This window comes from Hippichthys cyanospilos, chromosome 9, assembly GCF_059441005.1.
Source record: "Hippichthys cyanospilos isolate Australia breed blue-spotted pipefish chromosome 9, RoL_Hcya_1.0, whole genome shotgun sequence".
NCBI lineage: Eukaryota > Metazoa > Chordata > Actinopteri > Syngnathiformes > Syngnathidae > Hippichthys > Hippichthys cyanospilos.
In genome coordinates this window covers 17,457,527-17,485,441 of record NC_142377.1, presented here as the reverse complement: position 1 = coordinate 17,485,441, position 27,915 = coordinate 17,457,527, and the positions used below count along the sequence as shown (strand labels likewise).

At 40.7% G+C, this 27,915-nt stretch overlaps 3 protein-coding genes across 3 annotated transcripts; 1 reads left to right on the top strand and 2 right to left on the bottom strand.

Annotated features, from left to right (window-relative positions):
• Positions 1–10: 10 nt before the first annotated feature.
• Positions 11–27,811, top strand: slc26a6l1 (solute carrier family 26 member 6, like 1). The gene is made up of 19 exons (XM_088423032.1): positions 11–118; positions 202–312; positions 379–554; positions 622–786; positions 1,631–1,783; positions 2,066–2,148; positions 2,240–2,387; positions 2,475–2,588; positions 2,822–2,899; positions 2,980–3,075; positions 3,153–3,259; positions 3,638–3,707; positions 3,781–3,873; positions 3,974–4,084; positions 4,174–4,572; positions 4,739–4,793; positions 4,874–5,001; positions 5,082–5,142; positions 26,127–27,811. Exons 1-18 carry the CDS (start codon positions 67–69, stop codon positions 5,106–5,108), a joined length of 2,166 nt encoding a protein of 721 aa, XP_088279158.1. The 5' UTR covers positions 11–66; the 3' UTR covers positions 5,109–5,142; positions 26,127–27,811.
• Positions 5,381–11,259, bottom strand: p4htmb (prolyl 4-hydroxylase, transmembrane b). Its single transcript, XM_088424637.1, has 9 exons — positions 10,658–11,259; positions 10,477–10,558; positions 9,156–9,346; positions 8,967–9,063; positions 7,583–7,745; positions 7,295–7,480; positions 7,054–7,144; positions 6,765–6,888; positions 5,381–6,070 (listed from the first exon to the last, which is right to left on the bottom strand). Exons 1-9 carry the CDS (start codon positions 10,997–10,999, stop codon positions 5,868–5,870), a joined length of 1,479 nt encoding a protein of 492 aa, XP_088280763.1. The 5' UTR covers positions 11,000–11,259; the 3' UTR covers positions 5,381–5,867.
• Positions 13,818–23,826, bottom strand: LOC148419228 (myosin heavy chain, fast skeletal muscle-like). The gene is made up of 40 exons (XM_088424216.1): positions 23,774–23,826; positions 23,317–23,529; positions 23,018–23,161; positions 22,786–22,942; positions 22,545–22,572; positions 22,338–22,449; positions 22,145–22,237; positions 21,986–22,049; positions 21,799–21,897; positions 21,607–21,710; positions 21,308–21,446; positions 21,102–21,220; positions 20,874–21,023; positions 20,621–20,791; positions 20,241–20,547; positions 20,045–20,112; positions 19,873–19,960; positions 19,675–19,792; positions 19,463–19,586; positions 19,243–19,379; positions 18,897–19,152; positions 18,573–18,815; positions 18,318–18,494; positions 18,061–18,206; positions 17,820–17,910; positions 17,339–17,728; positions 17,112–17,238; positions 16,905–17,023; positions 16,619–16,815; positions 16,359–16,542; positions 16,128–16,293; positions 15,858–15,982; positions 15,455–15,763; positions 15,171–15,374; positions 14,961–15,086; positions 14,623–14,793; positions 14,432–14,536; positions 14,234–14,329; positions 14,021–14,152; positions 13,818–13,930 (listed from the first exon to the last, which is right to left on the bottom strand). The coding sequence occupies exons 2-40, from the start codon at positions 23,515–23,517 to the stop codon at positions 13,910–13,912; spliced, it is 5,808 nt and encodes a 1,935-aa protein (XP_088280342.1). The 5' UTR covers positions 23,518–23,529; positions 23,774–23,826; the 3' UTR covers positions 13,818–13,909.
• Positions 27,812–27,915: the final 104 nt, after the last annotated feature.

The window sequence follows — 27,915 nt, the reverse complement described above, 5'->3', positions numbered from 1 at the left end:
CAAAGTGTTTTGAGCACTTTTCCTGTGTTATACTGGCTGCCCAAATACTCATTCTGGGATTCAGGCATGGCAGATCTCATCTCCGGCATCAGTGTCGGAATAATGCATCTGCCACAAGGTTGGATATTAGTTTATACTTATCATTTTGGGCTCTTACTGTGTTTTATTTGAATGCTATAAAAGCAACATTTTCGACCCCAGGTATGGCATATGCCTTATTGGCCTCTCTTCCTCCTGTTTATGGACTCTACACTTCTTTTTATCCAGCATTGATTTACTTCTTTTTCGGAACGTCACGTCATATTTCAATCGGTGAGTAGAAAAAGTACTTGCTATAATTGCCGGTACATCTTGACATAGCATTTTCTTGCTGTACAGGTACATTTGCTGTGCTTAGCATCATGGTGGGCAGTGTTACGGAGAGACTTGCTCCAGATGTTGTTTTCCTGAAAATGAATGGGACCAATGTCACGACAGAAGTGGACATAGCTGCCCGCGACTCGTACAGGGTGCAGGTGGCAGCTGCTACTACTTTTCTGGGAGGAATTATTCAGGTATGGAAACAGAATGTTCTCTTTTACGGTCGAACCTCTTATGCATATATTGTATGTTTGTGCTCAGGTTGTGCTGGGTTTGGTCAAATTCGGTTTCGTAGGAACGTACTTGTCTGAACCTCTGGTGCGAGCGTACACAACAGCCGCTGCAGTCCATGCTGTGGTGGCCCAACTGAAGTACTTCTTTGGGGTGTCACCTGCACGCTTTGATGGGCCGTTATCACTGGTCTATGTAAGTTACTGCTTTGATTGATGAAGTAATTTGAAAGAATCATGAGACTTTGCCGTTTCACATCGAAAAGTTCGGTTTCCACTCAATTTCAATTTCAGTATATTAATTTATGCATGTAGAAGTTTAATTATTTATTGATCGGAGCCTCATATTCTTTTTTATCAATTGTAAGAAAAAAAAATACACAGTATCAGCCAAATACTGTATTTTGAAATATCAATTGCAAGGAAAAAAAATACATAGTATCAGCCCAAAATTTGGAAACACCTTCAATTTAGTGTTTTTAATTATTATTTCCTGAATTGTAGATTAATACTTAAATTGAAATTACAAGTTTTTTGCTAACCTAGCCAATATTAAATTTGCCATTTAATGAGGTTCTTGTTATTTTCCAACAAAATGCAACAACAATGCAACAGTATAGAGTTTTTTTTAATCACCCTGTTTATAATTTGAAATATCAAAGGAGAAAACAGGAATCAAAATGAAAAAAGTAATCTAACGTGTAAATTGTTAAAATGTAGCACCAAAAAAATTGCAGGATTGCACAGACTTGTCTGTATAATTTTCTTTGATGAACTGGTTCACAACGTCTTCCTACTCACTACCTGGTACACTTGCCAGCTTGAGTTATTGACCATAGATATACAAGCAATAGAGCAAGTCTTAGCTTATTGGTGATGCGCATATAAATTCTTGCTGTCATGATTATTATTTTTTTTTTTTTATAACAATTGACCCTATCAATTATTGTATCGAATAACCCCTGCCCGTATTTAAAAAAAATAATTTACCGAGGTTGGAAAAACAGACTAATCATTAATCTTTCCCTCCCATCATTTAGACTCTAAAGGATATTTGCCTCTTGCTGCCACAGACGCGTTTCCCCACTCTGGTTGTCAGCCTCGTATCCCTGGCGTTGCTGATTACGGCAAAGGAGCTCAACTCCTTCCTGAGCCCAAGGCTGCCCGTCCCCATCCCAGTGGAGCTCATCACAGTCAGTTGACACGAGGACACACTGTGTTCATGTTGGCACATCAGCGGTTTAGGTTTGCGCTGATTGTGCAGCCTTGCAGTGGCAAAGCAAACATGCAAAGTCAGCAGTAGAGGACCTCTATATTTTTATGCGCTTGACAGCAATTTTTTCTCAACAATTAATAATTAACTGCCCTTTTAGTATATGATTTATTTGGTTGAGGATTATAAATCCTGCTGGATATCGTAATCTTACTTTTCACAGTGTTTATATTAATATTAAAAACAGTGTCTATGTTTGCAGATTATGGCAGCAACGCTGATATCAAACTATGGTCACTTAAATAGAAATTACAGTATTGCAGTTGTCGGAGAAATCCCGAGTGGGTAAGCCTCATAATTTCAGTTATCAATTTTTGTGGGCATCATGCTTCGTTCTTACCGACTCACTTCTTCCTTATTTTCTTTTGTTCTCCAGCTTAAGTTCTCCAGTTGTACCAGACGGAAGTATTTTTAATGAAGTTATTGGCGATGCATTTGCACTGGCTCTTGTGGCCTACGCCATTTCAATTTCTCTTGGAAAAACATTTGCACTGAAGCATGGATACAAAGTCGACAGCAACCAGGTGCAAGAGACTCTTACTAGTTGTTTGAAGAATTTTAAGAACACATATAAATTGCCTATTGCCTTTGTTGATTTCACACTGCTACAGGAGCTGGTAGCTCTAGGCCTCAGCAATACATTTGGGGGATTCTTCCAATGCTACGCTGTGTGTGCATCCATGTCTCGGAGTCTCGTTCAGGAGAGCTCCGGTGGAAAAACACAAGTGAGTAAAAATATAAACATGCCTTATAGCAAATATTTTATTTGTTTTGGTATAATCAAGCCACAATGAAACAGCGAGTGTGCATCTTATGATCTATGTTTGTATGTGCTTTTCGTCACGTAAGTTCTAATAGTTACAGGTAACTACAATTTTATTTCTTTATATCTCCAGTTATGTTATGGCCTATTTATGTTGCATACAAATACCAATCCTATTTTCTGGTGCGCTTGCAGATGGCTGGAATTGCATCAGCTATAATTGTCTTGGTGACAATCCTGAAACTGGGCCCACTTTTCCAGGAACTACCAAAGGTTTTGTATACAAGTAGTTGCTTTTAATCATCTTATTTGATATTTCAATGTCCAAATCTTATTTTAAACATGTGTTTTAGGCAGTTCTTGCATCAATTGTCTTTGTGAATTTGAAGGGTATGTTCAAACAATATTCAGACATTGTTATTCTATGGAGGAGCAACAAGACTGATTTGGTGAGAGGACGACAGCAGTTTGGACAGAATTTTCTGTGACTTGAACGTGGACGATCTTTCTAATTTTTGCCCCGCAGGTGTTGTGGTTGTTCACGTGGGTGTCCACTCTGCTCTTCAACCTGGATCTGGGCCTCGCTGCTGCCATTATGTTTGCACTCCTTACTGTCATCTTCAGGACCCAGCTGTAAGACTGACTTTTTTTTTTTTTCCTGCAATGCAGTGAACGGCTAAAGTCACTTAGGCCAATGGTTCTTAACTAGTTTTTCAATTACATACTTTTTTTTCAATTGTAATTTTCCATCGTAGCACCCCTTAACCAGCACAAAGCATTTTGAGGAAAAAGATAAAACAGAATGCTGTGTCATTTCCCCATTTGAGACCTACTCACTTAAGCAATACCTGCATGGTAATATTATAACTCCTCTAATGGAGCCAATTCTGTATTCTCTTCTTCTTCTTAAGACATAATTGTGAAAATAATACTTGTTTTGGCTCTCTTTATCTTACGTCGGTGTAGCTGTTGTTGTGACTTTTAAATGTGTTTTATTTCTACCATTTTCAGACCAGTATACTCTCTTCTGGGAAACATTGACGGTTCAGAGCTGTATGTGGATATAGAAACTCACAAAGAGGTAGAAAAGACACAAACCAATGCCTTGCTGTACTTGTATTAAAATATGCAATTCATGTTTGTATGTCATGCAGGCAAGAGAAATTCCGGGTATTACAATATTTCGCTCTTCTGCTACAATATATTTTGCTAATGCTGAATTGTACCTAGAGGCCCTGAAAGGAAAGGTTTGCTTTTTTTGTTTTTTGCCAGTCTTGACTAATAATAAACATAAAATTTAGTTTTCCTAGAAGCTTTGTATTATTTCTTTCTTCCTTGTGGTTTTAGAGTGGACTGGACATCAATGAAATGATTGTCTACAAAAAGAGACAAGAGACCAAAGAAAAACGTAGGCAAAAGAGAGAAGAGAGACGGGCAAAAAGACAAGCCAAGAAACATGTATTGTTGTTTTAACATACCAGTTACGTTGCATGAATTGATAACTCAAATCTCATTGAACAGAATGTATCTTTCCACCCACTCCATAGAAGCTTGCTGACCAGACAGCAGTGTTTTCAGTGGAGGAGGATGCTAAAACCTGGAAAGACACAAGCACGACTAAGGAGGGCACTGAAATGAATGAAGGGAACTGGATTGACAGAGAAAATGACACAGTCTTTGTAAAACCCACGACAACAGATGGTCACTATCGATGGGAGTATTTGAAAGGAGGAGATCCCGACAGCAGTAGTTTAGGATGGACGTCTGAGCAGATGGATGGAGACGCCACCACTTTGGGATCCAGCAGTGAGGACAACCTGAGTCGTGATCTGGAACGCGTCTCTCTCGGGTCTCTAGGCAAATGGACTTGGGACATCCATTCGATTATTCTTGACCTCTCCACGGCTAACTTCATCGATACTGTGGCTGTTAAGACTATGAAAAATGTAGGTTTGAAAATAAAATGAAAGTCAAATTAGTAATGGTCAATATTGACCACTTAGCGGCCCTGATACACAATAATTATCCAGCTGCCCCATTACTGTTGTCAATAGATATTTTCAGCTATCCCTCACCAACATTCCTGATTGGGGTATTTTTTTATGTTGACAGATATTCCAAAACTTCAGTGAGATTGATATTGACGTTTACTTGGCAGGTTGTCAGGGTAAGTGTAAAACATATCACTAATCGAGTTTGATAATTCACCGGACTGCCACTTTACCTGTCAACTGATCTCCTCTTCAGCTTCTGTGGTCCAACAGCTGGAGCTTGGTCACTTCTTTTCTGACTCAATCACAAAGAGACATCTCTTTGCCTCTGTCCACGATGCTGTGCTCTACTGTCTAAATCATCGCAGATGTGACTTACCAACAGTAAGTATGATTTTGAAAGTGCCATTTGAGGGGATGTTGCTTTTTCTAGGCCAATGGCCTCATGTGAGCTTTTGTTCTAGGTGATGGGCAGCAACACCAAGCTGTAACAAACTGATGCAATCAGGACAATCGCTTCTCAAGGTGGGAAAGACCTTATAACAACTGAGTGAACACATGTACAGTATAATATTTAGTCTGTTGATTTTAGAATCTCTTTATGAAGTAGTTCTTTGTTGTCATACACTGTAACTGGTCCAGATGCTTCAGCCCTAGCACTCAGTGATGTGATTCACTCACTCTAGTGGTCGATAAACACTGGGGCCCGCAATTTTACGTCAATGGTTTCATGTGATAATGGTGTTACAGTAAAACACAAAAGCTTGATTTAATTTTATTACACATGGAAAATACATACATCCGTTTATTAAAAACAAAGGCTAAAATAGAAGATCTGAACATATTTGAATAAAAAATCAAGGATTGGAAGATCAAATACAAGGCAACATGCGTCAAACATTAGTATGTCTTTTTTTTGGTCGTTGCTGCAGTACAAAGTTGATTTAAAATGATTTTTTAGCAATCTCAGTCAAGTGCAACTGTATAACAACAGTAAAACATGGATAGCTATTTCATGCAAAGAGATTTTACAGCTCCTTTGGATGCCTTTTTAGTGCAACATTCCTAAAACGGGAAGACTAACGATACACAATTAGTTAAATAAATAACAGAATAACGATATCAAGCAAAATTCGACAAAAGTGCCTTTGAAGTTGCATAATACCACCGTGACCTCATTCCCTGAATACATCTGGCGTTCCCCAAACGTGGTGTGTGCATGACAGAGTGGGCAGGGGTTGCATTCTGAGCTACAATTCTTGATGAATATTGGAATTCAATGTCAGATCTTCATCATCCTCATCCTCTGGCTGATGGGACACCAGCTGCTCGTAGCGAGCCTGACGCTGGTAATCTGGATCAATATTGATCCATTTATTGGCGACCCACTTAGTGCCGTGGGTGACCACACAGCCTCCGTGTAGCGCATATTCATCCTGCTCTCCAACCCATCCTGCAGGGGGAAAATATATCACTTTTGTCATTTTTTAAAATCTTTTTTCATATAGATTTTGATCATAGTTTTCTCCTCTCATGTAGCTAAAGTAAGGAAACAATTTACAATACTATGTTCTATGCACACCCCTATAATAATATTGGATTTACTATGGATTAAGCAGGAAAATCCACTTTTTTATCCATCTCCAGCGGTGGTCATTTTGCCACTTTCAATCAACTGAAAATGGCACAATGCGCAATCAACTAGGCAGAGCACTAAGACTAGCAATGGAGCTGCATGTCAAGATGGTCTTTGCATGATTTTTTTTTCTGGAAATTATCTAAAATCTTGTGATATCCCCTGTTTTTTTTAGAGGAGGTTTTCTCCCTTGCCACCATTGCAACACTGCTTACGTCTGAAAGAAAGGTCTACGTAGAAAAGGGTGGCACAAATATGGCTCTAGTGACGTTTTGAGGTGGATATTTTTAGTTAACCTATTTTCAAAGGCAACTTGTCCGACTTGCTCCAAATTTTTTTCCCAGTCCTACACGTGATCAAGGCGTTTCCTCAGTGTTTCACGGGTAAAGTTCGAAGATGTCGTTTAAAAAGAAACTTGTAACATCTGTAATCCACCTTTAATATACATACTGTAGTGTTAGAATTTAGCGGCACGGCCGCTTGAGCACATTTATATTTTATGACTGAGTACCTCTTCCATCAGAAAGGTAGTTGTACCAGAAAACAGCTTTCCCTTTGGTAGGTTTCACCCTTAGGTTACTCTTGTCGCAATTCCTCCTGGTGTCCATGAGATCGACATCATTCTGGATGAGAGACTTAAAAGAGGAAAAGCAGCCCCTTATTAGCCATGTTGAGTTTTTCCCCAAACTTCGTCACATAAAATACATTAACTGACAAACACGCAAGCTAACGGCAACATGAAAGACATATGCTTTACACAACTCTGCATTCACAATTGCTGACCTACAGACATTACGCACCACTTCATCAAAGGTCCTGTTGTCTGCCACGGGGAATGCGGTCTCCCCGCCCCCCTCAACAGAGTTCAGGTAGAAGAGAACAGTGATGTACCTGAGTGTGCAACACACAGGTTTTAAAACAACACGCACGCAGATGGTTCAAACACACATTGAGCAGACAAGTGTAGAGGACACGAAATACAAAAAATACAAAAAGGACGCTTCCGATGGACACAAATGGACATTAGTACAGTGGGCTTACCTGCAGGACGTCTCAAAAGGGGTGGAGGCGTTGGCCGCGAGACGAGTGTGAGTGCAGGCTGTTTCTGGGTAGAAAGGCCCGCTGTCGTGATGGGCGTGGTAATGCCCGCCCTCTTCATAGCGCACCACTTGCAGCGGCTCACTCAGGTCCACCAATGTGGTTGGCAGACGTGTGAGGCGAGTCACCCTTGGACATTAAAAAAGACATTGGACATTTGAATTATTTTCAAACATGTCCCTGTCAAAATAGATTTCATAACTGGAGGATCATAATGCATTTTTTCCTCACCTGGTCTTAATATCTTGAAGGACCTGATGGGTTCCTTTTTCCTGGTATAGCCAAGTGTGCCTGCTGTTTCTCACTAGCTGACTTCTCTTTACTCCCTTTTGCAGCAGAAAGCGCTGGAAGGCGTCGGCACTCAGGAGCCTGAACTCTTCTAAACTCAGCAAACCTTCAGCATATTAAATACACACCTCATTTTAGACCTATATTTTAGTCACTTAGTTTAACAATATCTTAGGTAGTGGTGGAAAGCATCACTGCATCACACTGAGCATTGCATTTAAATTTACTCTCACTGCACTATGAAAAATCACATATTTATATGTTTATAGATATTTTGCTTCCAGGGGAAATTTGAGGATAAACCCAAAATCCATTAGAATATTCACATATGAGTGTAATTTGAGCCCGTCTAATTTTCTGAATGCAAGTGTCCAGATATATGCTTGAGGACATTTTGCGCAACTTGCTTTTCTCTTTTGGTATCATTTTTCTATCTTTTTAATTAATCTTTTAGCTTTTATCTAAAAAACAAAACAAAAACATGTGTTTGTTAAAAAATAATGTTATAAAGAATCATGGATTCCAATATAATCAAGTGAACCTCAATTGAACCTGAAAGGACTGTTAAACAAAATGAAATGTGACACCATTAACTCATTCACTGACACTGATGACTATAGACATGGATCAATTTTTTAACTAGGCTGCCAATGAGTGAGTTAACACACTCACTAATAGACAAATGGATCATTAAAACACGATAAAAAATTTGAAAGATTGAGAAACCAATAGAAAGAGATTGTCCCTAACAACATCGCGAATAAGTCGATGTTTTTGTTTTTCCCATTGTGTCTTAATGAGAGATGCTCATAAATATTGCAAACATTGTTGAAGTGATGTTTGTTTGGTTTTTAAATTGTGTTATTCAATTGTTTTATCTCTGACTTTACTGTTTATGTATGCTGATGAGATTAGTTTTTATGCACCGGACTTCCTGTGTTTGAGTTGTAAGTCTTTGTAAAGCATATATCAATCTCCCCTGAAGTGGACACTGATTGGCTGTCATTATATTTGGCATAACTTAATAGGCTCCTGATTTGAAAACGGATAACATGTAAGAGTTGTAGGTCCAATTAATGTTAAATTGAACTGTATACAAACTTCCCAACGGCACTATGCTTTGATAAAGGTAAATTAATATGCATTGTTTTTGGGAAGGAACTTGCTTACCAGATAAGCAGCTCGAGTATAGCCTACCACATAAATGGAAAGTACATAGCTAGAATGATATCAACAAAGATGCTCATGTACTGTAGTTGTACAAGAAATACTGAAACCTTTAACAGTTGGACAGGTGCATTTAAATGTTTAAAGAATGACTTCCTACCATTTCCATCTTTGTCTGCATTGAGCCCGGCATAGATCTCTTGCAAATTCTCTGGTGTGAGCCAAATACCATCCCTCACTCGAGAATGAGTCAATATCTGTCAAAAGCAAAAAGCAGGATGACTTTGTTAAGTCTGTAATAAAACGCTCTGTAGTGTTTCGCATTCATGCGCCAATCAGTGACATACACCTCATGGAGCTGCAGCTGTCCATCCTGGTTGATATCGAGAAGGTTGAAGATCTCCTCTGGGCTGAGGTTGAGCTCCTTGGCCAGCTCCTCCTGGCCATCTTGCACCATCAATTGGCTTTCCATTAGACCCTTTAGCTGTGCCAGCTGCACCACAATGCGACACTCATCCTCTGATAAGAAGTCAGGGATCTCTGCACAATGAAACACGTGATGGGAGCTCCCCCAAAAACATGCTTATATCTTTATTTTGAGCTTTCTTACCTTTTTTTCCTCACAGAATATTTACTTTGAACTAGAAATTGTGCCACTTCTGAGACATTCCACTTTGGAGGTTCCACTGTACAGAATAATCTAACTAAAGATGCACTGGACCATCTTTTGCTCCAGGACAACTGACCCACTTGACAATTTTGCTCATGCATTGCTGCTTCTGTTCCTCCCACAGATGCACTTATGTCATCTGCACTTCATCTTGGGAGCATGAAGCCTAAATTGGGTCAGATGTGCATAGGGAGCTTGATTTATATGAAGGGAACAATTACATTGCAAGAATTCTTTGTAGAAAAAAATATTTTTGGTAATGTGGTGTTGCTCAATAAAGTTTGAGTATAGAATGCAGAACAACTGCAAATACAAACATAAATACAATAGCAGTCAAATGCTCGGTAGCGTCTTTTACTTCACAGCTGTGCCTTTTCAAGAGTTGATCATTTGAATTTTTTGACAACCTGTTTGAGACCAATTTGAAGGTAGTATTTCCAAACTTTTGACTGGTATTTGGAACAGTTTCCAAGGAAAAGAAACATGAACTGGATTGTAAAACAAAATTACATTTTGAATGATGATCAATTGACAACAAAAACAACCTCCAGCTGTGGCATACCTCAAAGCTCTGTCTCGAATCCCATCTAATTATACTTCCACCCGAATTACTTGCGCCAGTGATGCTTTCATTATCTCAGCAGAATAAATACCTATCTTTATAAATCCTCACAGTCGATTGAGCAAGCTTAATACACGCGCTTTGATTTTGATGAGAAGCTCACATTTTTCAAAATAGAATTACAAGTACGACTCATCAATAGAAAATACAATCATTAGCAAATTTAAAAAAGCTTATGCAAATCAGGACGGTTCAGCTTTTGTGGAAGTCAGCAATCTTATTTTGATAACAACCCCCCTCCCCAAATTCATTTCTTGTTTTCAGAAATAGTGCCTTTGCATACCGTTGAATAAATACATGCTAGTTTCTACCATGAACGTTATTATTTTTGTGACATACTTTGTTGGTACAGCTCTTTTAATTTGAAAGTGCGCTTACCAAAAAGAAGAGGTTTCATACTCAAAGTTCTCATTTCGTGGACTTTCCCAGGCACTAATGACACCTTTTGAACATGTCCCACCTGGGAGATAAATGGAGGTGATTATCTTTTGTGCGATGCAATATCATGACGGGGTAAATAATACCCGTGACGCATCATAGTTCAGCGCCGAGTACTCACTCGGATGCCCTCCATGCGTGGGAGAAAAATGTCACGTCGCATCGGTGCCTTCGAAGGCAGACGCGGTGACTGCGGGTTCTGCTTGGCGCTGCTCGGAGCATCGCGAGGAGGACCCGGCCTGGCGTCCTCCTGTCCGCTACTGTAGTGCACGTATAAGAGGAGGGCGATCACATTGATGATGTAGACGTGGAAGAACACCATCACCACCACGAAGTATGAGCGGGAGCACACGCTGGTCTTCGGGCCGGGGAGGCGCTCACCGGGCGGCCGGCCGAGCCGCGAGTGCGCGCTGCTGGACGCGGTGCCGGTGCTGATGCTGTCGTCAGCCTCCTTGTCGGTCATCGCGGCAGTCGAGGTTTGTTTAACGAATCGTCAGCTGCGAGGTCCATTTGACGGATTAAATTGGCATTCTGATGGCAAATTCTCTACTTATCTGAAAGCGAGTGCTCACAGTTCTCACAGTTATGCCACAGTACTTGCTACCGCAGTCGGTTTGTTTACACTGCACCAATTCCCTTCGGCTACGATCGTAATGCGCATGCAGAGCTGCGATGGTTGGATGATCCCTCCCTGACTGACTCGAAAAAAAAGTCTATGAACCAAATGCGGTATCAACTGAATTGTCTGATCATACTTAAAACTAAAGCCAGTAATCTACATGTGCAAATAATTATTTATGCAGTGCCGAGAGCAACAGCCTGCGGGCGATGCAATGCTGACCTCCGTTGAACTGAAAATAAATAAATACATAAATTCCCTGTGAAATATCTTTTCAGTCAAGCACCCTTTAACCAGTGCAAAACATTTTGGCGTTAAAAGAGAGAGAAAAAAATATCAGCCATCAGTGTCTGATTTGTTAAACTTTAGACCCTTTCAAATTTCATTTGCAGTGGTCCGCAATTTTTTTTCAAAAAGAAATAACTTAATCATTAATAAATGTTTTCCACAAAAAAATAAAATAAATACATAAAATATATATATATATATATATATATATATATATATATATATATATATATATATATATATATATATATATATATATATATATATATATATATATATATAATCAATATATAATCAATATAAAGCGTCAGAACTGTTCTCAAAAAGAAATAATTATGAATAAATATTTGTCCACAAAAAATGAAGTACAATATAGGGGAGAATCTGGCTTTTTACAATTATAAAATTGAAAAACACTGAACATAAAATTTGTTTTATGAACTTATATTTTCCTGAAAAAATGAATGAATTCAATAATTATTTTTTAAGGATTTTTGCAAGTTTGTTTGTTTGTTTGATTTAAAATCTCGAGTACCCCTTGAAGTTCCTTCAAGTACCCTCAGGGGTACTAGTACTGTGCACCAAATTCAGAACCACTGCAGTAAACCAATTGTCTTACGTTGAACTGCTTTCCTAATAGTGTGCCCTGCCACTAGGTGGCCTCAAAGCATTATTTTCTATTAGACTTTATTTGTAGATATGACTTTCACCTTGCCACTAGATGGCCTCAAAGCATTAGTTTAAAATAGAGTGAATGGGCGAGTTACGTCACAAAGAGCACAGAAAGGTTAAATATATATATATATATATATATATATATATATATATATATATATATATATATATATATATATATATATATATATATATATATATATATATTTAGTCAATCAGTTTTTGAGGCTTGTTAAAATAATTTAATGGTTGTACACTATCAAGTCTCAACACTATATACCAGTAGTTTAATTTTCAACTTTCTTTGGCTTCAAGGATTCAACTGATTCATTTTTGAAGTTCACTTAGATAGGCGTCATTTCTGTTTTTGTGTGATGTACGTTTTCACGAAGTAAAACAATCAAATACAAATAAATGGCCGTAAAATGTATTCCAAGTTTCATGTTAATGATGCTAACTACAGTAGGCTGCTCATGGTGTTGTTGCTTGATTGTACTTGTGTACATATTTATTTCCTAAGTCTGAATGGATCGAACAGGAAACACATTCCATCATGGGTACCTCATGAACAACTAAAATGCAAATTTTATGTAGTCACTGATATGTCGCCCTAACTGAAGCTGAGGGACTCAAGACACACCTCTTGAGTCGTTTCAGTCTGAAATGACAAATTCTAGGTTTTTGGATATGCCTAACGTAACATGAAATAATCGATTAAATTTGACTTATTAGTCGCTATATTTTAGATGACAAGTCTTGGCAGTTTACATGAATTTTAGCGCAGAAGCCAGTTCCGCAAGGGGCCACTTAGAAGTATATCACCTTTGTTTTTTCAAGAATTTGTTTTTGATCCATTTAGGCGAAAGAGAATGTTAACTTTGCAATTCAAAGAGACGAGAAACATGCTATTGTATTAAACTTGATCTGTCTGTATAAAAAGGACAGAAATGAGTAGATGAGCTATTTCATCAAAGCTTCATTTTGGTTTTGCATTTAATTGAGAAGATTAGGACAGTAAACTCCTGTTAGAACATGTCCTGCAAAGTGGCTAAATTAACTTGACTCGACTTGCTTGAATTTCACAGAGGATCCAACTTCATTTGCTTTTTGCAACACTGACTCCAGGGCTTGTTGTAAATTTAGGTAAAGTTTGTGACATGGTTTTGACTTGTCTCTATTGTGACTCATTGCCACCTCTGTTTTGAAATACCAAGGCCACTTCTTTCTGGCTGTTATTGTTTGGTTTTGGTGGCTAAAATAACAGTTTTCTCCGGTGCTGAATAATACTGTTGTTACTCCTGCATCTAATTTGTTGAACTATTTGGGTCAGTCCCTGTTGATACACTGTGTAAAGTCGTGGAGAAGCCATCACCAATTATTGTCACTCCAGTTCAGGAGTACTCTGAAGGGGAGAAAAGCGATGTATTCCAAGACTCCATGACTGTGGCGCTCAAACTGAGATTTTGACGATGCGAATGAATGCATTCCATATGGTAAATATTAAATATTTTGTAATGATCCCTTTCCTTGCTTCAAGTAGTACCTTTGTGACTCGTGACATAGTCTAAAGTAGATAAGGGATCATTTGTATATTTGGGAGACTATAAGAAGTAAAGTACAGTAAAGTGGTCAAATATTTGCATAGTTGGTATCTTAAGTCCTCATATTGTTGGAAGTGTAAAGAAATAAAAAGAGTAAGTTGGTGTAAGCTATCTTTTATTGACAGAGTCACAGCATGTTCAACAAGAAAGTCATATTATATGATCTTGATGCTTCAGGCCGATTCCCTGTTCACTCCTCAGCGTCCTTGCTCTGCGTGACGGTAGAGAGAAAATTCAAGCGGTTAGATTTTGAGATGCACTCACGTTAAGCAGTGTGACGTTTAAGACCGTTTGTAATTACCTTGACCATTTCACGGCTCTTGGCCCTCAGCTTGTTGACCTGGGACTCAGCAATGTCGGCTCTCTCCTGAGCCTCCTCCATCTCATGCTGAACCTTCCTGTACCTGGTCAGGTGAGAGTTGGCCTGCTCCTCCTGTACCAGAAGACACAGTTTGGTTATAACGTTGCAAGATGATTCATGAGGAAATATGATGAGAGAATCAGGGATACTTACAGCCTCCTCTGACTGCCTCTTGTAGACCTTAACCTTCAGCTGAAGCTTGTCAACCAGATCCTGGAGTCTGTGGACGTTCTTCTTGTCCTCCTCAGTCTATTTGAATTTACAAAAGTAATTTTAAAACCGCTCTTTTGCCACTTCATGTGATCTGAAGGTCACATCGAGGGATGTGGATCATTTGATGTTTGAACGTACCTGATAGGTCAGCTCCTTAACTCTCCTCTCATATTTGCGCACGCCCTTGACAGCCTCAGCGCCACGCCTTTGCTCGGCATCAACCTCACTCTCCAATTCACGGACCTTTTGGTGAAATTAATTTGATCTTGTCAAACCACAAATCTCACAGAAGAGGACGAGAAATTGTTTTGTTCTTCCGGATGACCTACCCGAGCCTCCAGTTTCTGGAGCTGCTTCTTGCCACCCTTCATGGCCAGGCTTTCAGCTTCATCCAGGCGGTGCTGCAGGTCTTTGACGGTCACCTCCAGGTTCTTCTTCATCCTCTCCAAATGAGCACTGGTGTCCTGCTCTTTCTTCAGCTCCTCTGCCATCATAGCAGCCTAAAATGTTGTGAAATAGAGAAGAAATAAATTCGCTTCTTTTGCTGTTCAGTTTCCAACAGCAACAAAAACGTTTAAGCAGATTATCTCTTTGTCTTGCGTTCTGAAGTAAAACCTTAAATATCGTAGATTCAAAAATGTCATTCTTTTCCAATGAGGTGACTCACATCAGTGATGGCCTTCTTGGCCTTTTCATCAGCATTTCTCGATTCCTGCACAGCATCCTCAACTTCACCCTGGACTTGGACAAGGTCAGCTTCCAGCTTCTTCTTGGTGTTGATCAAGCTGGTGTTCTGAATAAAGAGGTTAAGTCACGTAAGATTCGGTATCCAGCTATTTTACTTCCTCAATGTTTGGATGTTGTCTTATATATTAACCTGAGAGTGCAGAAGTGTCACACGCTCACTGGCGTCAACCAGCTCAGCTTCAGCCACTTTGCGGCTTCTCTCTGTCTGCTCCAGAGAAGCTCTCAGCTCCTCAATCTCAGCCAGCATCAGGTTGTTCCTGCGCTCCACCATGGCAACCTGCTCCCTCATTTCATCCTGACCTCTCAGTGCGTCATCAAGGTGCAGTTGAGCATCCTAAATGAAGATGAAAAGAACAAGTTCAGTCTGGGTGGAAGACTTCATAACGATGAATCAAAAAGCTTGTACTGCTGTACCTTGAGCTGTCCCTGGACGTTCCTCAGCTGCTTCTGGGCCTCAGCTGCCTGGCGGTTGGCATGGCTCAGCTGAATCTCCATCTCGTTCAGGTCTCCCTCCATCTTCTTCTTGAGTCTCAGGGCATCATTCCTGCTCCTGACCTCGGCATCCAGGGTGGTCTGCATGGACTCGATCACACGCTGACTGTTCCTCTTGATCTGTTCCATCTCCTCATCCTTCTCCGCAAGCTTTCTGTCAATCTCACCCTTGACTTGGGTCAGCTCAAGCTGAACGCGAAGAATCTTGGACTCCTCATGCTCAAGTGTGGCCTTGACAAGAACAATCAAACAAAGCGAGTTTTTGCTGTTGTTCCTGCATATTTTGGAGTTGGATTGGTGACATCATCATTTCCCTAGATCATACCTCTGCCTCTTCAAGAGAGGACTGCAGCTCAGACTTCTCGGTTTCCACGATCTTTTTGCCTTTCTCCAGTTCGTGAATGGTCTTTCCACTCTGGCCAATTTGTTCAGTCAGGTCAGAGATCTCCTCTGTAATAAAACATTATAATCGAGGACTGTAATTAATTCTATATGTTGACATTTCTGTAAAAATGTCCCTTTGCTGCCCAGTACACAATAGATTAGAAATTTTGAAATAAGTAATGTAATAATTCAGGACAATATTTTGGCTTACGTTGCAGATTCTTGTTCTCCCTCTTCAGGGTCTCCAGATGGTCCAGAGCTTCCTCATATGAGTTCTTCATCTTGAACATCTCAGTGCTGAGAGAGCGGGCCTCCTTCTGAGCTCCTTCCAGTTCAGCCTGGCTCTCTTCAAACTTCTGCTTCCACTCAGCAAGAACCTAAAACATTTAAGACACATTGTTAGTCATGTCTTTAAACTGTGCCAGAAATAATCTTAACGGACCTTGTCAAAGTTCCTCTGCTTCTTGTCAAGGCTGGCAGCCAGAGCATTGGCTCTCTCCACATCAATCATGAGATCTTCCACTTCACAATGAAGTCTCTGTTTGGTCTTTTCCAAAGAGGCGCATTTTGCGTTCACTGCCTCGATGGACTCCTCAGCATCCTGGAGACGCTGAGCAAGCTTCTTCCTGTTGAAAGGGTTTTATACACAATGGGCTTAATGAAACTACATCTGTGAATAATGGCATGATTTTCATGACTTACTTGGCCTCCTCGAGTTCCTCAGTGCGCTGAATAGCATCAGTCTCATATTTGGTTCTCCACTGAGCAACCTCACTGTTGGCCTTGGACAATGCCCTCTGGAGCTCTGCCTTGGCTTCCAGCTCCTCCTCATACTGCTCTCGGAGCAGGTCACAGTCGTGACGGGAGGACTGGACAGCGTGGGCCAGGGCGTTCTTGGACTTTTAACAATAAGACATTTTTATCAAATATTAGAAAACTCAGAAAGTGCAGTTTTCCAAGAAAACCTTTTATCTAAACGATGACATACTTTGACTTCCTCCTCAACGTGCCTCTTGAGCTCTTCAATCTGCTGGATGTGAGCCTGCTTGCTCCTTGTGAGCTGAGAGATGAGAGCCTCTTTCTCCTCCAGCTGGCGACTAATTTCACCTAATGCGAACAAATTTGGTGTTCATCTCCACCTGACTTCTTTTAAGCAAATGCTGGAATAGACATAAATATCGGAGTTGTCCCTCACCATGTTCTGTTTGCAGTCTTGCCTTATGGACACCAATGTCATTGAGCTGTCTAACATGTTCATCGTTCTTAGACTTCAGCTCGCTCAGTTGATCCTCCAGTGTACGGCACATCTTCTCCAGATTAGTCTGAAATAAGATTTTATAGGACACATTGGAAATTGATGAGTCATTGCTAAGCTTAAAAAAAAAGTTCATGTATGTTGACAAAGCTGCCCATGTGGTTAACCTTAGCTTTGGAGATATTCTCCATGTTGCTGCTGAGGTCGTCAATCTCCATCTTGTATTCGCTCTTCTCCTTCTCCAGCTTCTGTTTGACCCGCTGAAGGTTATCGATCTGCTCGCCAAGCTCAGCCACGCTGTCAGCCTGTTTCTTGCGGAGGGCGGCGGCGGTGGCCTCGTGCTGCAGGGTGGACTCCTCCAGGTCACGACGCAGCTTCTGGAACTCGGACTCGCGCTTCTTGTTCATCTCGATTTGGACAGCGGTGGCTCCGCCGGCCTCTTCAAGACGCTCGCTGATCTCCTCAAGTTCCCTGGAGAGATCAGACCTTTGCTTCTCCACCTTGGCGCGGGCCGCGCGCTCGGCTTCAATCTCCTCCTCAAGCTCCTCAATACGGGCCTGTTTTTTGTTGAAATGATAAGTAGCGCATTGGGTTAGGGTTAAGTCGGGGTTGCTACCACAATGGTGAGTTCACCATCCATGAACCAACCTGAAGTTCCTTGATCTTCTTCTGATGCTGAGCACTGAGAGATTGTTCATCCTCAATCTTGCCAAGAAGCTGGCTTGATTCAAAGTCCTTCCTGTGTGACAATGCAGGAAGGATGCATTTTAATTCCCAAAGGAGGTGAAGCACAAAAGCAACTGTAAATCTGAAGAGCAATGTCATGCATCATCCAATGATATTCCCTGACATACAAAGTAATCCAAAATAGAGTTGAGAGTCATCTTACTTCTTGATTTTCTCATCAGATTGCTGCTTGTCATTTTCCAGATCCATGATGGTTTCATGGGCAAGCTTCAGATCTCCCTCCAGCTTTCTCTTGGATCGCTCAAGGTCCATGCGGAGCTTCTTTTCTTGCTCCAGGGAGCCTTCAAGCTGTAATGAGTCATTATTTATCAATATTTTATCATTTATCAGTATTTTGTTATTATTGTTATTGTCTTTATTCAATAATGTTTCATGGGGAGGGAATCTGTCATGACATACGTCATCCACTTGCTGCTCCAGCTTGGTCTTGGCCTTTGTCAGAGTGTTGACTTTGTCTTCCTCAGCCTGAAGGTCATCCAGGGTCTGCTGATGGGCCTCTTGGAGGGCTTTCTTCTCCTTGGTCAATTTGGCAATGGACTCGTCGAGAGTGGCCATCTCCTCAGTCAGGTTTTTGACCTGCACAAATTAATTCAAGTTAAGTTAATTGTATGTTTTGAATGAGTTGTTAAGTGCAAAAGATTGCAAAGAGCGAACCTTGTTCTCGGTGGCATGCTTCTCCTTCTCAACTTTAGCCAGGGTAAGCTCCAAGTCATCAATGTCTTTCTTCAACTCGGAACACTCGTCCTCCAGCTTCCTCTTCTTCGCTGTCAGCTCAGCGTTGACTTCTTCCTCATCCTCCAGCCTCTCAGAAGCCTCTTTGACTTTGGCCTCAAGCTGGATTTTGGCTTTGATGAGACCCTCACACCTTTCCTCTGCATCAGCAAGGGTTTCACCATCCTGGAGTCACAATGATATAATTTTAGCAAATAATTCATTATCAATCAAATGCATTAATTAATCATTTCCTGTTTAACGTACAGACTGAATCTGCAGCTGCAAGTCGTTCTTCTCCTGCAGGAGAGAAACCATCTTCTCCTCAAGTTCCTTCTTCTTGGCCAAGGCCTTTGAGAGATCCTCCTTGGTCTTTTCAAATTCCTCTTTCATGTTGGCCATCTCCTTTTCAGCTTCGGCGCTCTTCAGAAGAGGCTTAATCTTGAAGTACAGCTTCATCCATGGCCAGTGTTTGACATTCGTGAATGAGCGGATGTTGTACTGGATGGAGTAGATTGCCTCTCTGAAAACAGCAAACAAACACAAATAAACAGAATTGAGATAGAATAATGTCATTTACATAGTTACTGAGTTTGTAAATAATCCTGTGTACCTCCTCTCCATCATCTTAACAAACTCCTTCCTCATGACGTAGCCTCTGCAGAGAGCCTGTGTCATGGTCACCAGGATTGCAAGTTTTTCATCTCGCATCTCCTCAAGTGTACCCAGCAGACCGGCTTTGAAGAACACCTGGAAGACAGTGGCCACGCAGTCAAGGATTTGTTGGAGTACTGTATCGACAGGTTGGCTTTCAGCCCAGATGAACTAATTACCTTGGTGTGTCCAAACTTGTACTGAGTCTGGTCAACATCAATAGAGCCCAAGAGTTTCTCTGAAGCCTTTTTGTTGTCAATGAACTGTCCCTCAGGAATCACACTGGCGTTCAGTACTTTGTATCTGATTTGAGGGAAGTTGATGATTATTTCTAGTGGTTAAGTCACACGAATTCTGTCTGATGTTTGTTTTTTTGTTTTTGTTTTTTTACCTCTGCTTGAAGTCACCATAGAGGATTCTGCTGGGGAATCCCTTTCTGCAAATTCTGATACCCTCCAGCACACCATTACACCTCAGCTGGTGGATAACCAGGAAGTTCTCCATCAAACCTTGAAAAAGAGGCGAACCAATGAGTTTGGACTTATTGGACTGTACATGTAGTCCTAATATGATTCTAATGATACTGTACCTGGAGTCTTGGACTCATTTGGAATCAAGCAACGCACGAAATGAGGGTGAGTGCTTCTCAAGTTGGTCATCAGTTTGCCCAAATTCTCCTGAAATGTGAAAAAGATTGTTTGGATGCATGACTAGAGGGAGTCATATTTTTGGTGAACATATTTATTTGGAGTGACTCTTACTCTGAACAGAGCAGACACAGTCTGGAAGGAGCCACCCTTCTTCTTGCCCTTTTTGCCACCGGTATCAGCTGTAAATGTGAACATTACATGTATAATATCTTTGCGGCCTTTTTCTGACTTTTTAGAATCCTTGCAAGTCTCCCAGTTTTATGGTGAAAAGCCAGAAACACAACATATAAAGGTTGATGGCATTTACCTTCAGCCCCGGCGTGTGCGGCGTAGAGGTGAGCCAAAAGCTTCACGGCAGACTTCTGGTAGAGCTGGACCACAGTGTCATTCAGGGGGTCCTTGTTCTTGTCCAGCCAGCCGTTGACATTGTAGTCAACAGTGCCAGCGTAGTGAACCAGGGCAAAGTGGGCCTCGGCTTTGCCTTTGGCAGGCTTTGGCTTCTGGAAGGGGGCGCTTTTGCCAAGATGCTGGTCATACAGCTTGTTCTTGAAGGTTGTGTCTGAAGCCTTGGGGAACATGCACTCCTCTTCAAGGATGGAGAAGATGCCCATTGGCTGGAATGACATTTGGGCTTTGATTATTGTACCAACATGTTTGTTTCTGAGTGGAAATGGTTTATTTGAGTACCTTCTCAATAAGCTCAATGCAGGCGGCCAAGTCCATGCCGAAGTCGATGAACTCCCATTCGATGCCTTCTTTCTTGTACTCCTCTTGCTCCAGGACAAACATGTGGTGGTTGAAAAACTGTTGCAGTTTCTCATTGGTGAAGTTGATGCACAGCTGCTCCAAGCTGTTGAACTGAAACATTATGAAAAAACAAAAACAAATCAACAACAGCCTTAAAGTGGAATGCGTATGGACAGTCTGTATACGGACTCACATCAAAAATTTCAAAACCAGCAATATCCAAGACACCAATGAAGAAGCTTCTGGGCTGCTTGGTGTCCAGCATCTCATTGATTCTGATCACCATCCACAAGAACATCTTCTCATAGACAGATTTGCTCAGAGCGGAGACAGCGTTGTTAACCTGAATTTATAAGGACAGGATATGAATGTGACGTTGTTAATGAACGCTTCTGTGTGAGTGTTTCTCGCTCACTCATACCTGTGGCACGGTCTGGCCCTTTGTCACGTATTCATTCCCGACCTTCACTCTGGGATAGCACAGAGCTTTGAGCAAGTCAGCAGAGTTCAGACCCATGAGGTAGGCGATTTTATCTGCCACTAAAAGTGAAAAACAATAATAAATTAAAAAGTATATTAAAGAAACCCATTCTAGAAATTTCCTTTGAATATCTTCGGTTTCCTTACCCTCAGTGCCATCAGGCTCAGCCTGCTCCTCTCTTTGCTTCTGCTTGAACTTCATGTTGCCATGATGCATGACTGCACCAGTCAGCTTGTACATAGCTATCTTTTCCTCTGCGTTGAATCCCAGAATGTCAATGGCAGTCTGCAAGTAATTACATACAATTAGGGTACAAACTCTCAATATTTTCAAACGATCCAAAAGAATGCTATTTCACACTCAAGTTACTGAATGTGTGAATTGGAACTCAATCTAGTTCTGTGACTCTGACTCTGAATTCAGATGCCTGAACAGTTACACTTACGTCAGTTGCGACAAATTCCTCAACGTCATCAATGCTCTTGACAGTGATTTCACCTTGACTGACCATTGGGAAGTCATATGGATTTGTGGTGATCAGAAGGGCCTCTGTAATAAGCATGTATATTAGTATATATTTGGATGCAGGAATAGTCTTAATGGCAGACAAGTGCAAATATTGTCCACTACTCCGCACCAACAAGATCGGGCTTGTGGCCAGTCATGAGCTGATAGAAGATGTGGTAGCTCCTCTCAGCAGACAGCTGGAAGGTCACACGAGACTTCTCCAGCAGATCTGTATAGATTCATGAAGAAAACTAAACTTATTCACCACACCACATGAAGGTGATAGTGGAGCGTGAGTTTTCAATAACGTAACTTACATGTTTCAATATCAGCTGAAGCCAGCTTGCCAGTGGATCCGAAATGAATCCTGATGAATTTACCCTATGCGGAAGCCAAGTCACATTTTCTTCAATCAGGTTTTCACATTTCTTTTATATAGAATAAATATTCAGCAAGGGTAATAAAAAACAACTTACAAAACGTGATGAATTGTCATTCCTCACAGTCTTGGCATTACCATAGGCTTCCAGCAAGGGGTTAGCTGCAATGATTTGATCTTCCAGTGAACCCTAGAGAAGAAATCACATTTCCCGGTCACCCACAAAATATGAAGAGACTGCTTCTAAATGCACGTGTCAAGTTTCATAGGAAACAAATGTCATTCCTCACCTGCATTTTGCCAGCAGTTTGCTCTTGTTTCTTTCCTCCAGCCACTGCGATTGTCGCAAAGTACTGGATGACACGCTTGGTGTTCACAGTCTTTCCTGCACCGGATTCTCCACTGGGTTACAAGAGGGATTCAAGAGAATTTCATTCAAAATGACAAGAGTATATCAGCAGTTTGCATGCAATTACATATGTACAATTTGCACTTACGTAATCAGGATGGACTGGTTTTCCTTATCTGTAAAGATGCAGAAAAAGGTGAACGACAGTTTGTGTAGTTTCTGTATTGAACTCTTCAAGTAATAATGACTTGTGCTTTTTAGAGAGGTGAGAGTTAAGTTAATTGCCCGAGACATGGTCAAAACTTACACAGGTTTATTTTGAAAAAAAGTCTCTAGACATTAACTGTATTATCAGTAAATTATCCAAAAGAAGTTTCATTTTGAAGCACCTTGAAGCATGAACTGATAAGCGTTGTCAGAGATGGAGAAGATGTGGGGTGGAGCCTCAATCCTCTTTTTGCCTCTGTATCCTGATACGACAACTGCGTCGTACACTGGGAGCCACTTGTAGGGGTTCACAGTGACGCAGAACAGCCCGGAATAGGTCTGCAAAACCATGTAATATGTTCAAAATGACTGTCAAAGCAACAAACACCATTGTCCCTTGAGAACGGAACTCACGTAGATCATCCATGCTGCGTAACGCTCTTTGAGGTTATACAGCACAGAGGGCTCGCTGAGGTGGGTCATCATGGCCATGTCCTCAATCTTGTCGAACTTGGGTGGATTCATGGGGAAGATTTCATCCTCCTTTACAGTGATACTCTGCCAGAGAGACACAAATGCCATGGAAATTAACGAAGCTGTGTGCCTGAATTTGACAACATTTTGGAGGGAATGATTTTCCTTTGCTGACATGGATAAATATTCTCTCAGAGCAGATTCAAACACTTTTGCCTTTTCTGTTCTTTTACGCTCACCTTGCCATTGAGCGTCTCCACGGTAGCTTTGCCACCCTCTTTCTTCACCAGTTTGCCCTTGAGGTACATCTCAGCGGGTTCAGACACAAAGTAGGCGGTTTTGGCATCAAAGGGCGTGTTTTGAGCTTCAATACGCTCACGTTCTGGCTTCCGGAGGTAAACGGCCGCCGGGCCAAAACACTCCATTTCCGGATCGCTCATGATGACCTTTTACTATAAGCGACGAAACAAAATAATCACACAGTCGGTCTTTTTTTGTCAACACAGTAGTTGCATGGGTCATATACTTTGTTGATGCTCAACAATGAGTTATTTCATGGAAGTAACACAGCAAGGATCTTATAAAGTCTAAACACATTACATCACAGCACTTGTAGTGAAACATAGCTGAAAGCCATTTTAAAACATTGTAATAGTAAAGAGGTTACCTTATACTCTAAATGTTTGATTAATTTACCTTGGAGGACACCACCACGTATGAAGAAAATCTGGGAGGCTTCAGAGCAGACTGGAAAAAAAAAAAAAGAAGAAGAGTGAGGCTCACAGAGCCTTATAACAAAATATAATCCACCTTTATAATACTTTGTCAAATGGATTTGTTTCAGTCGTTTATTCAAAACCTTGTATCTTAAGCCCTTATTTATTCTTTTCCACTTAACAGAATTATTTACGGGACACAAATGGTAACTGGAGGTTTTACCAGAGTTTTGTAACACAATGACCGTAGCTTAAGCCTTTAAGCAACCTACCTTCGATGGACGTCTGTCACGGACAGATTCTTACGCTGCCTTTTATACAGTAGGATGGGATGCCATCACATGCACCTTGCTCTATTTGGTCATGTTGCTTGGCATGCTACTTGAGAAGTAGTTCTTACATCTTGCTGCCATAAGAAATATTTATATGTCCTCCTTGTTGGATCCATGACAGCCTTTGGGTTCATCTCATAGGATGTAACTACTTGTAACATATAATTATATGATACCTCTATAATGAATTACGTATTTTGCTCAAGCTTTGGTTGCAGTTGTCTTGTTGAGAGGAAGCAATGATTTAAAGCATGAAATGATTCACTTTTGACATGAAACTACAATGCATGTAAGTGGAATATTGCTGGTGAAAACTTGCTGTATCTACAGCTCAACGACATGAATATGGAGTGTGTGTAGATTCTGCTTAATGTTAAGTGAGCAGGTGCAGACAGGCCAAAGGTGTGACAGATAGCTCTGTTTAATGCTCCCTGGCACAGCAGCGGTCCCTTGGTATGCTTTGGGGGAGCTATAAAATCTCACCCATATACTGTTTCAGAGTCCATACAAGTCAGAAATGATTAAAAATGAAACAGTGCCATAGAGCTTTGAAGAAAGGGGAGGATTGCCAAGGGATTCATTCTCACCGCCGTGCCAGCAGCTATTCTCGTTTCTACCTCTTAAGGGACGCACAAGGCTGTTGCGGATGATCCCGAAATGAATCTAACCGAGTGATGCTTTTCAGTTGGGATTCCTGGAAACCCGCTTTTCTTTTTTAGTTTACATTTTGCATCGTCTCATTCCTTGCATTTTGCACTCGGAATAGGAAAAGACGGTTTTAATAAGCCTTGGGTTTTTTAAGAATGTGGCACTCAGCCAGCACAATTGAAAATGGTGCGAGACACACTAGGGACCGCTGCCATTGGAAAACGGATCAACTTACAGCAGTGAAAAACAAGAAGAAATTCTAAAGGGGTTACCCACAAGATATACTGAGCTTCTGTCTCCAATAAATATGTGTCACACGATACCCACTCTGAAATCTTGCGTCTTATTAGGGCAAAACACAAATATAGCACCAGGCCAGTGTTGATGCCCAAGCCAAAGCCGCATGCCCAAGAGGCTTATTGTGTTTTTATGGCCTTTTGAACTTCGCCTGACAGTTTCTTTATTTGTCAAGGAGCAACAACTGCGTTAAGTAAAACTCGCCAAGGTGAGAGGTGAGCAACATTCCAGTGGGAACAGCCTTTTTAAAGACTTTCGTTCAGATTATTTTGGGAGTGTGCTTCTGGGTTTGTGTGACCCAACTGTTCCGCAGGATTGAATAATTTGCCCCATCAATTTTGAATTTTTATCCTTATGCTTGATTTCATTGGGTAATCTTTGAGACACTTTTGAATGATTAGAAAGAGTAAGCACGCCTGACGATCCAAGTTTTCAACTCGTTCTTCACGTTACAGAATATCTTATGATTTAAACAAGTTTGTAGTTGGATACGGACCCCAGCTGGATGTCTATCTTGCGGCGGCTCTCTTAGGATTAGTGTGTGAAAAGACGGGAGCTTAAGGGGTGAGGAGGTGTGGTCTTACTTGATACTTTGAAGGCTGCTCCTTGATTTAGATGACAACTGGCCTCATAGTGCGACTGGCTTGTTTAAAATAACACAGATTGCCCTTAAGACCGTTTCATCAAACAAGTCGGTCAATTGAATTCATTCAGAAAAAAACGCCTTTTAATGATTACGCTAACAGATGCTTTGGTTCGCTGTCAGTCACCGCTCATCTTTCTCAGCAAACTGTGCGTAGGACTTTTAGTTGAAGGGTCAGTGGCATCTTTATAAACACCACAGAGGCGTCAAATGGCAGAATGCAAACACACTTCTTAGGTTACCAGCTTCTGTTATCGAAATGCTGCGGCGCCATAACATAGCACCTTAACACTCAGTCCGACTGTGTCTTGAGCAGTCACACTTGCTACTGTACGGTCGTTTTTACAATGCTAACCCTATAACATTTTAAGGGCTGTTGGATCATGTATTTGCATTTTGTATTTCGTTTTTAGCCTGGTCATTAAGAGCGGCTGCAGTCAATCCTGCAATACCTTGTTCGGAAGAAAAGTGAGACGGAGCAACACACCTGACAGATGTGTGGATATCCATTTGCTAATTAGGATTACTGTACTGTACTTCTTGCTGGACCTGTGCAAGCTTTGAAATTGAAATTCAGTTTTGCACATATGCTATTACTCATATACAGTGGTGCCTTGAGATAAGAGTGACTTGAGTTTTTTGTTTTTTTCTTTGACTTATAAGCAGAAATTTTAGATCTGAGTGCTATATTGTGACACTGAACTGGTTTTCAAGCTGCTTATTGACAGTCCAACTCAATGTCTGGCATCAAACTTATCAAAACAAAGAAAATCACACATTTTGTAGTTAAAACTGTCTGGCTGACTTCATGCTAACGCATAATGAGGAATACAACAGGTGAGCTATCCATATCATTGTAGCTGTGGTGTCTTGCCCCTTTTAAGAGATGACTCTTCGAACACATGTGGTGGCGCAACACACCTAGACAGATAATATGACAAAACCTTGTCATGATCTGCTTTTGTTTAGATTTGTATTTGACTTTGTTTCACGCTTTCTTGTGGTTTGTGTCTTGTCCTTTTTATCGAGTATTTCGATTCCTCGTGTTTATCAGCCTGCTCCCTTGTGCTGTCCAATCACCTCCTTCAGCCACTGGTTTCTTGTCCGGGTGTTTCTTGTTGTCTTGACTTTTTTTTTGTATTTGTATTTTTTTGTATGTGTTATCTACTATCTGTCAGTATTTGTCAGATCACTTTCACTGTCACATCCAGTTGTCTATTTAGTGTACCCTTATTTGTATTTTGCTTTTGATACAAAATTTTGTTCAGTCACTCCTGCAGGTTTTACCTGCTTCCTTGCATTTGGGTCCTCAACCCCACGCTGAATCTAAGCATACTTGCAGGCATATATTCTTTGTCTTGTTCAAAGAAGGACTAATGAAGCACTAAGAACTAAGACCAGGTTTGGACCGTATATCCCTATAGCACCAGAAGGAGCAACTCCATGTCCATTGAAATAAAGCAATAAATGTAACAAAAACAGCTTTTTTCTTTACATTCTATTGAATTCCATTGTTATTATTGTATGTTGCTTAGGTGTTTAAAACACATTACAAACACTTTTGTTGTTGGTTCTTTTTTGGGGTTTGTTTTGTCAGAGGGGCTGTAACGGCTTATGGCATTTCCATCCGTTTCAATGAGGAAAGATGTTTTGTAGCCACGTAACAAATTCAACTCATAACTCAAGGCACCAATGTAATGACTACTAAACTGCTTAAAGTCCGAGGTATCTATTTTTATAGCTTACTATGTGTACTTTGAATGCTCTTTACGTTGTACAGATAAAGTACAGGTTAACTGTACTTTACAGATAATTTTTTATTCTTAAAAAAAAAACAAAAAGAACCTCTGTCGATAACCAAAAGTTGAGAATCTGCTACTTTGTTTTATTTTTTAGTGACACTTAAATTCAGATCAGATGAATCAGTTTGTTCTAATCCTTCCCTATGTTGCTTCCCACTGCAAACCGCAGTGCTTGTAAAGTCTGCTGTGAACTTTGCAGATGCCCAATGAACTGTGCCGCCAGTATGTGTTGTGGTAAAGATGTCGGCTTTGACAAATGGTAGAATCAGATATAGTACACTAGTAAAATAATTACAACCTAGTGATGTGTGTTTTGTTTAGCGTGTGGGGAAGGCTAGTTTTGTTATACCAGTACTTGTCAATTGAAAAACACGCATGTATTGTTCAAAATAAATGACTG

Excerpts from the sequence above, each read along its gene's own strand:
- LOC148419228 (XM_088424216.1), bottom strand. The coding sequence starts at position 23,517 with ATGAGCGATCCGGAAATGGAGTGTTTTGGCCCGGCGGCCGTTTACCTC. Across the intron at positions 22,050-22,144 it reads ATGACAATTCATCACGTTTT|GGTAAATTCATCAGGATTCA; the intron begins GTAAGTTGTTTT and ends GCTTCCGCATAG. Across the intron at positions 21,024-21,101 it reads AGGGCCAGACCGTGCCACAG|GTTAACAACGCTGTCTCCGC; the intron begins GTATGAGTGAGC and ends TTATAAATTCAG.
- slc26a6l1 (XM_088423032.1), top strand. The coding sequence starts at position 67 with ATGGCAGATCTCATCTCCGGCATCAGTGTCGGAATAATGCATCTGCCA. Across the intron at positions 2,149-2,239 it reads GTCGGAGAAATCCCGAGTGG|CTTAAGTTCTCCAGTTGTAC; the intron begins GTAAGCCTCATA and ends TTTGTTCTCCAG. Across the intron at positions 3,708-3,780 it reads ATATAGAAACTCACAAAGAG|GCAAGAGAAATTCCGGGTAT; the intron begins GTAGAAAAGACA and ends TATGTCATGCAG.
- p4htmb (XM_088424637.1), bottom strand. The coding sequence starts at position 10,999 with ATGACCGACAAGGAGGCTGACGACAGCATCAGCACCGGCACCGCGTCC. Across the intron at positions 7,746-8,966 it reads TGCAGACAAAGATGGAAATG|GTTTGCTGAGTTTAGAAGAG; the intron begins GTAGGAAGTCAT and ends AATATGCTGAAG. Across the intron at positions 7,481-7,582 it reads CTTCAAGATATTAAGACCAG|GGTGACTCGCCTCACACGTC; the intron begins GTGAGGAAAAAA and ends TTAATGTCCAAG.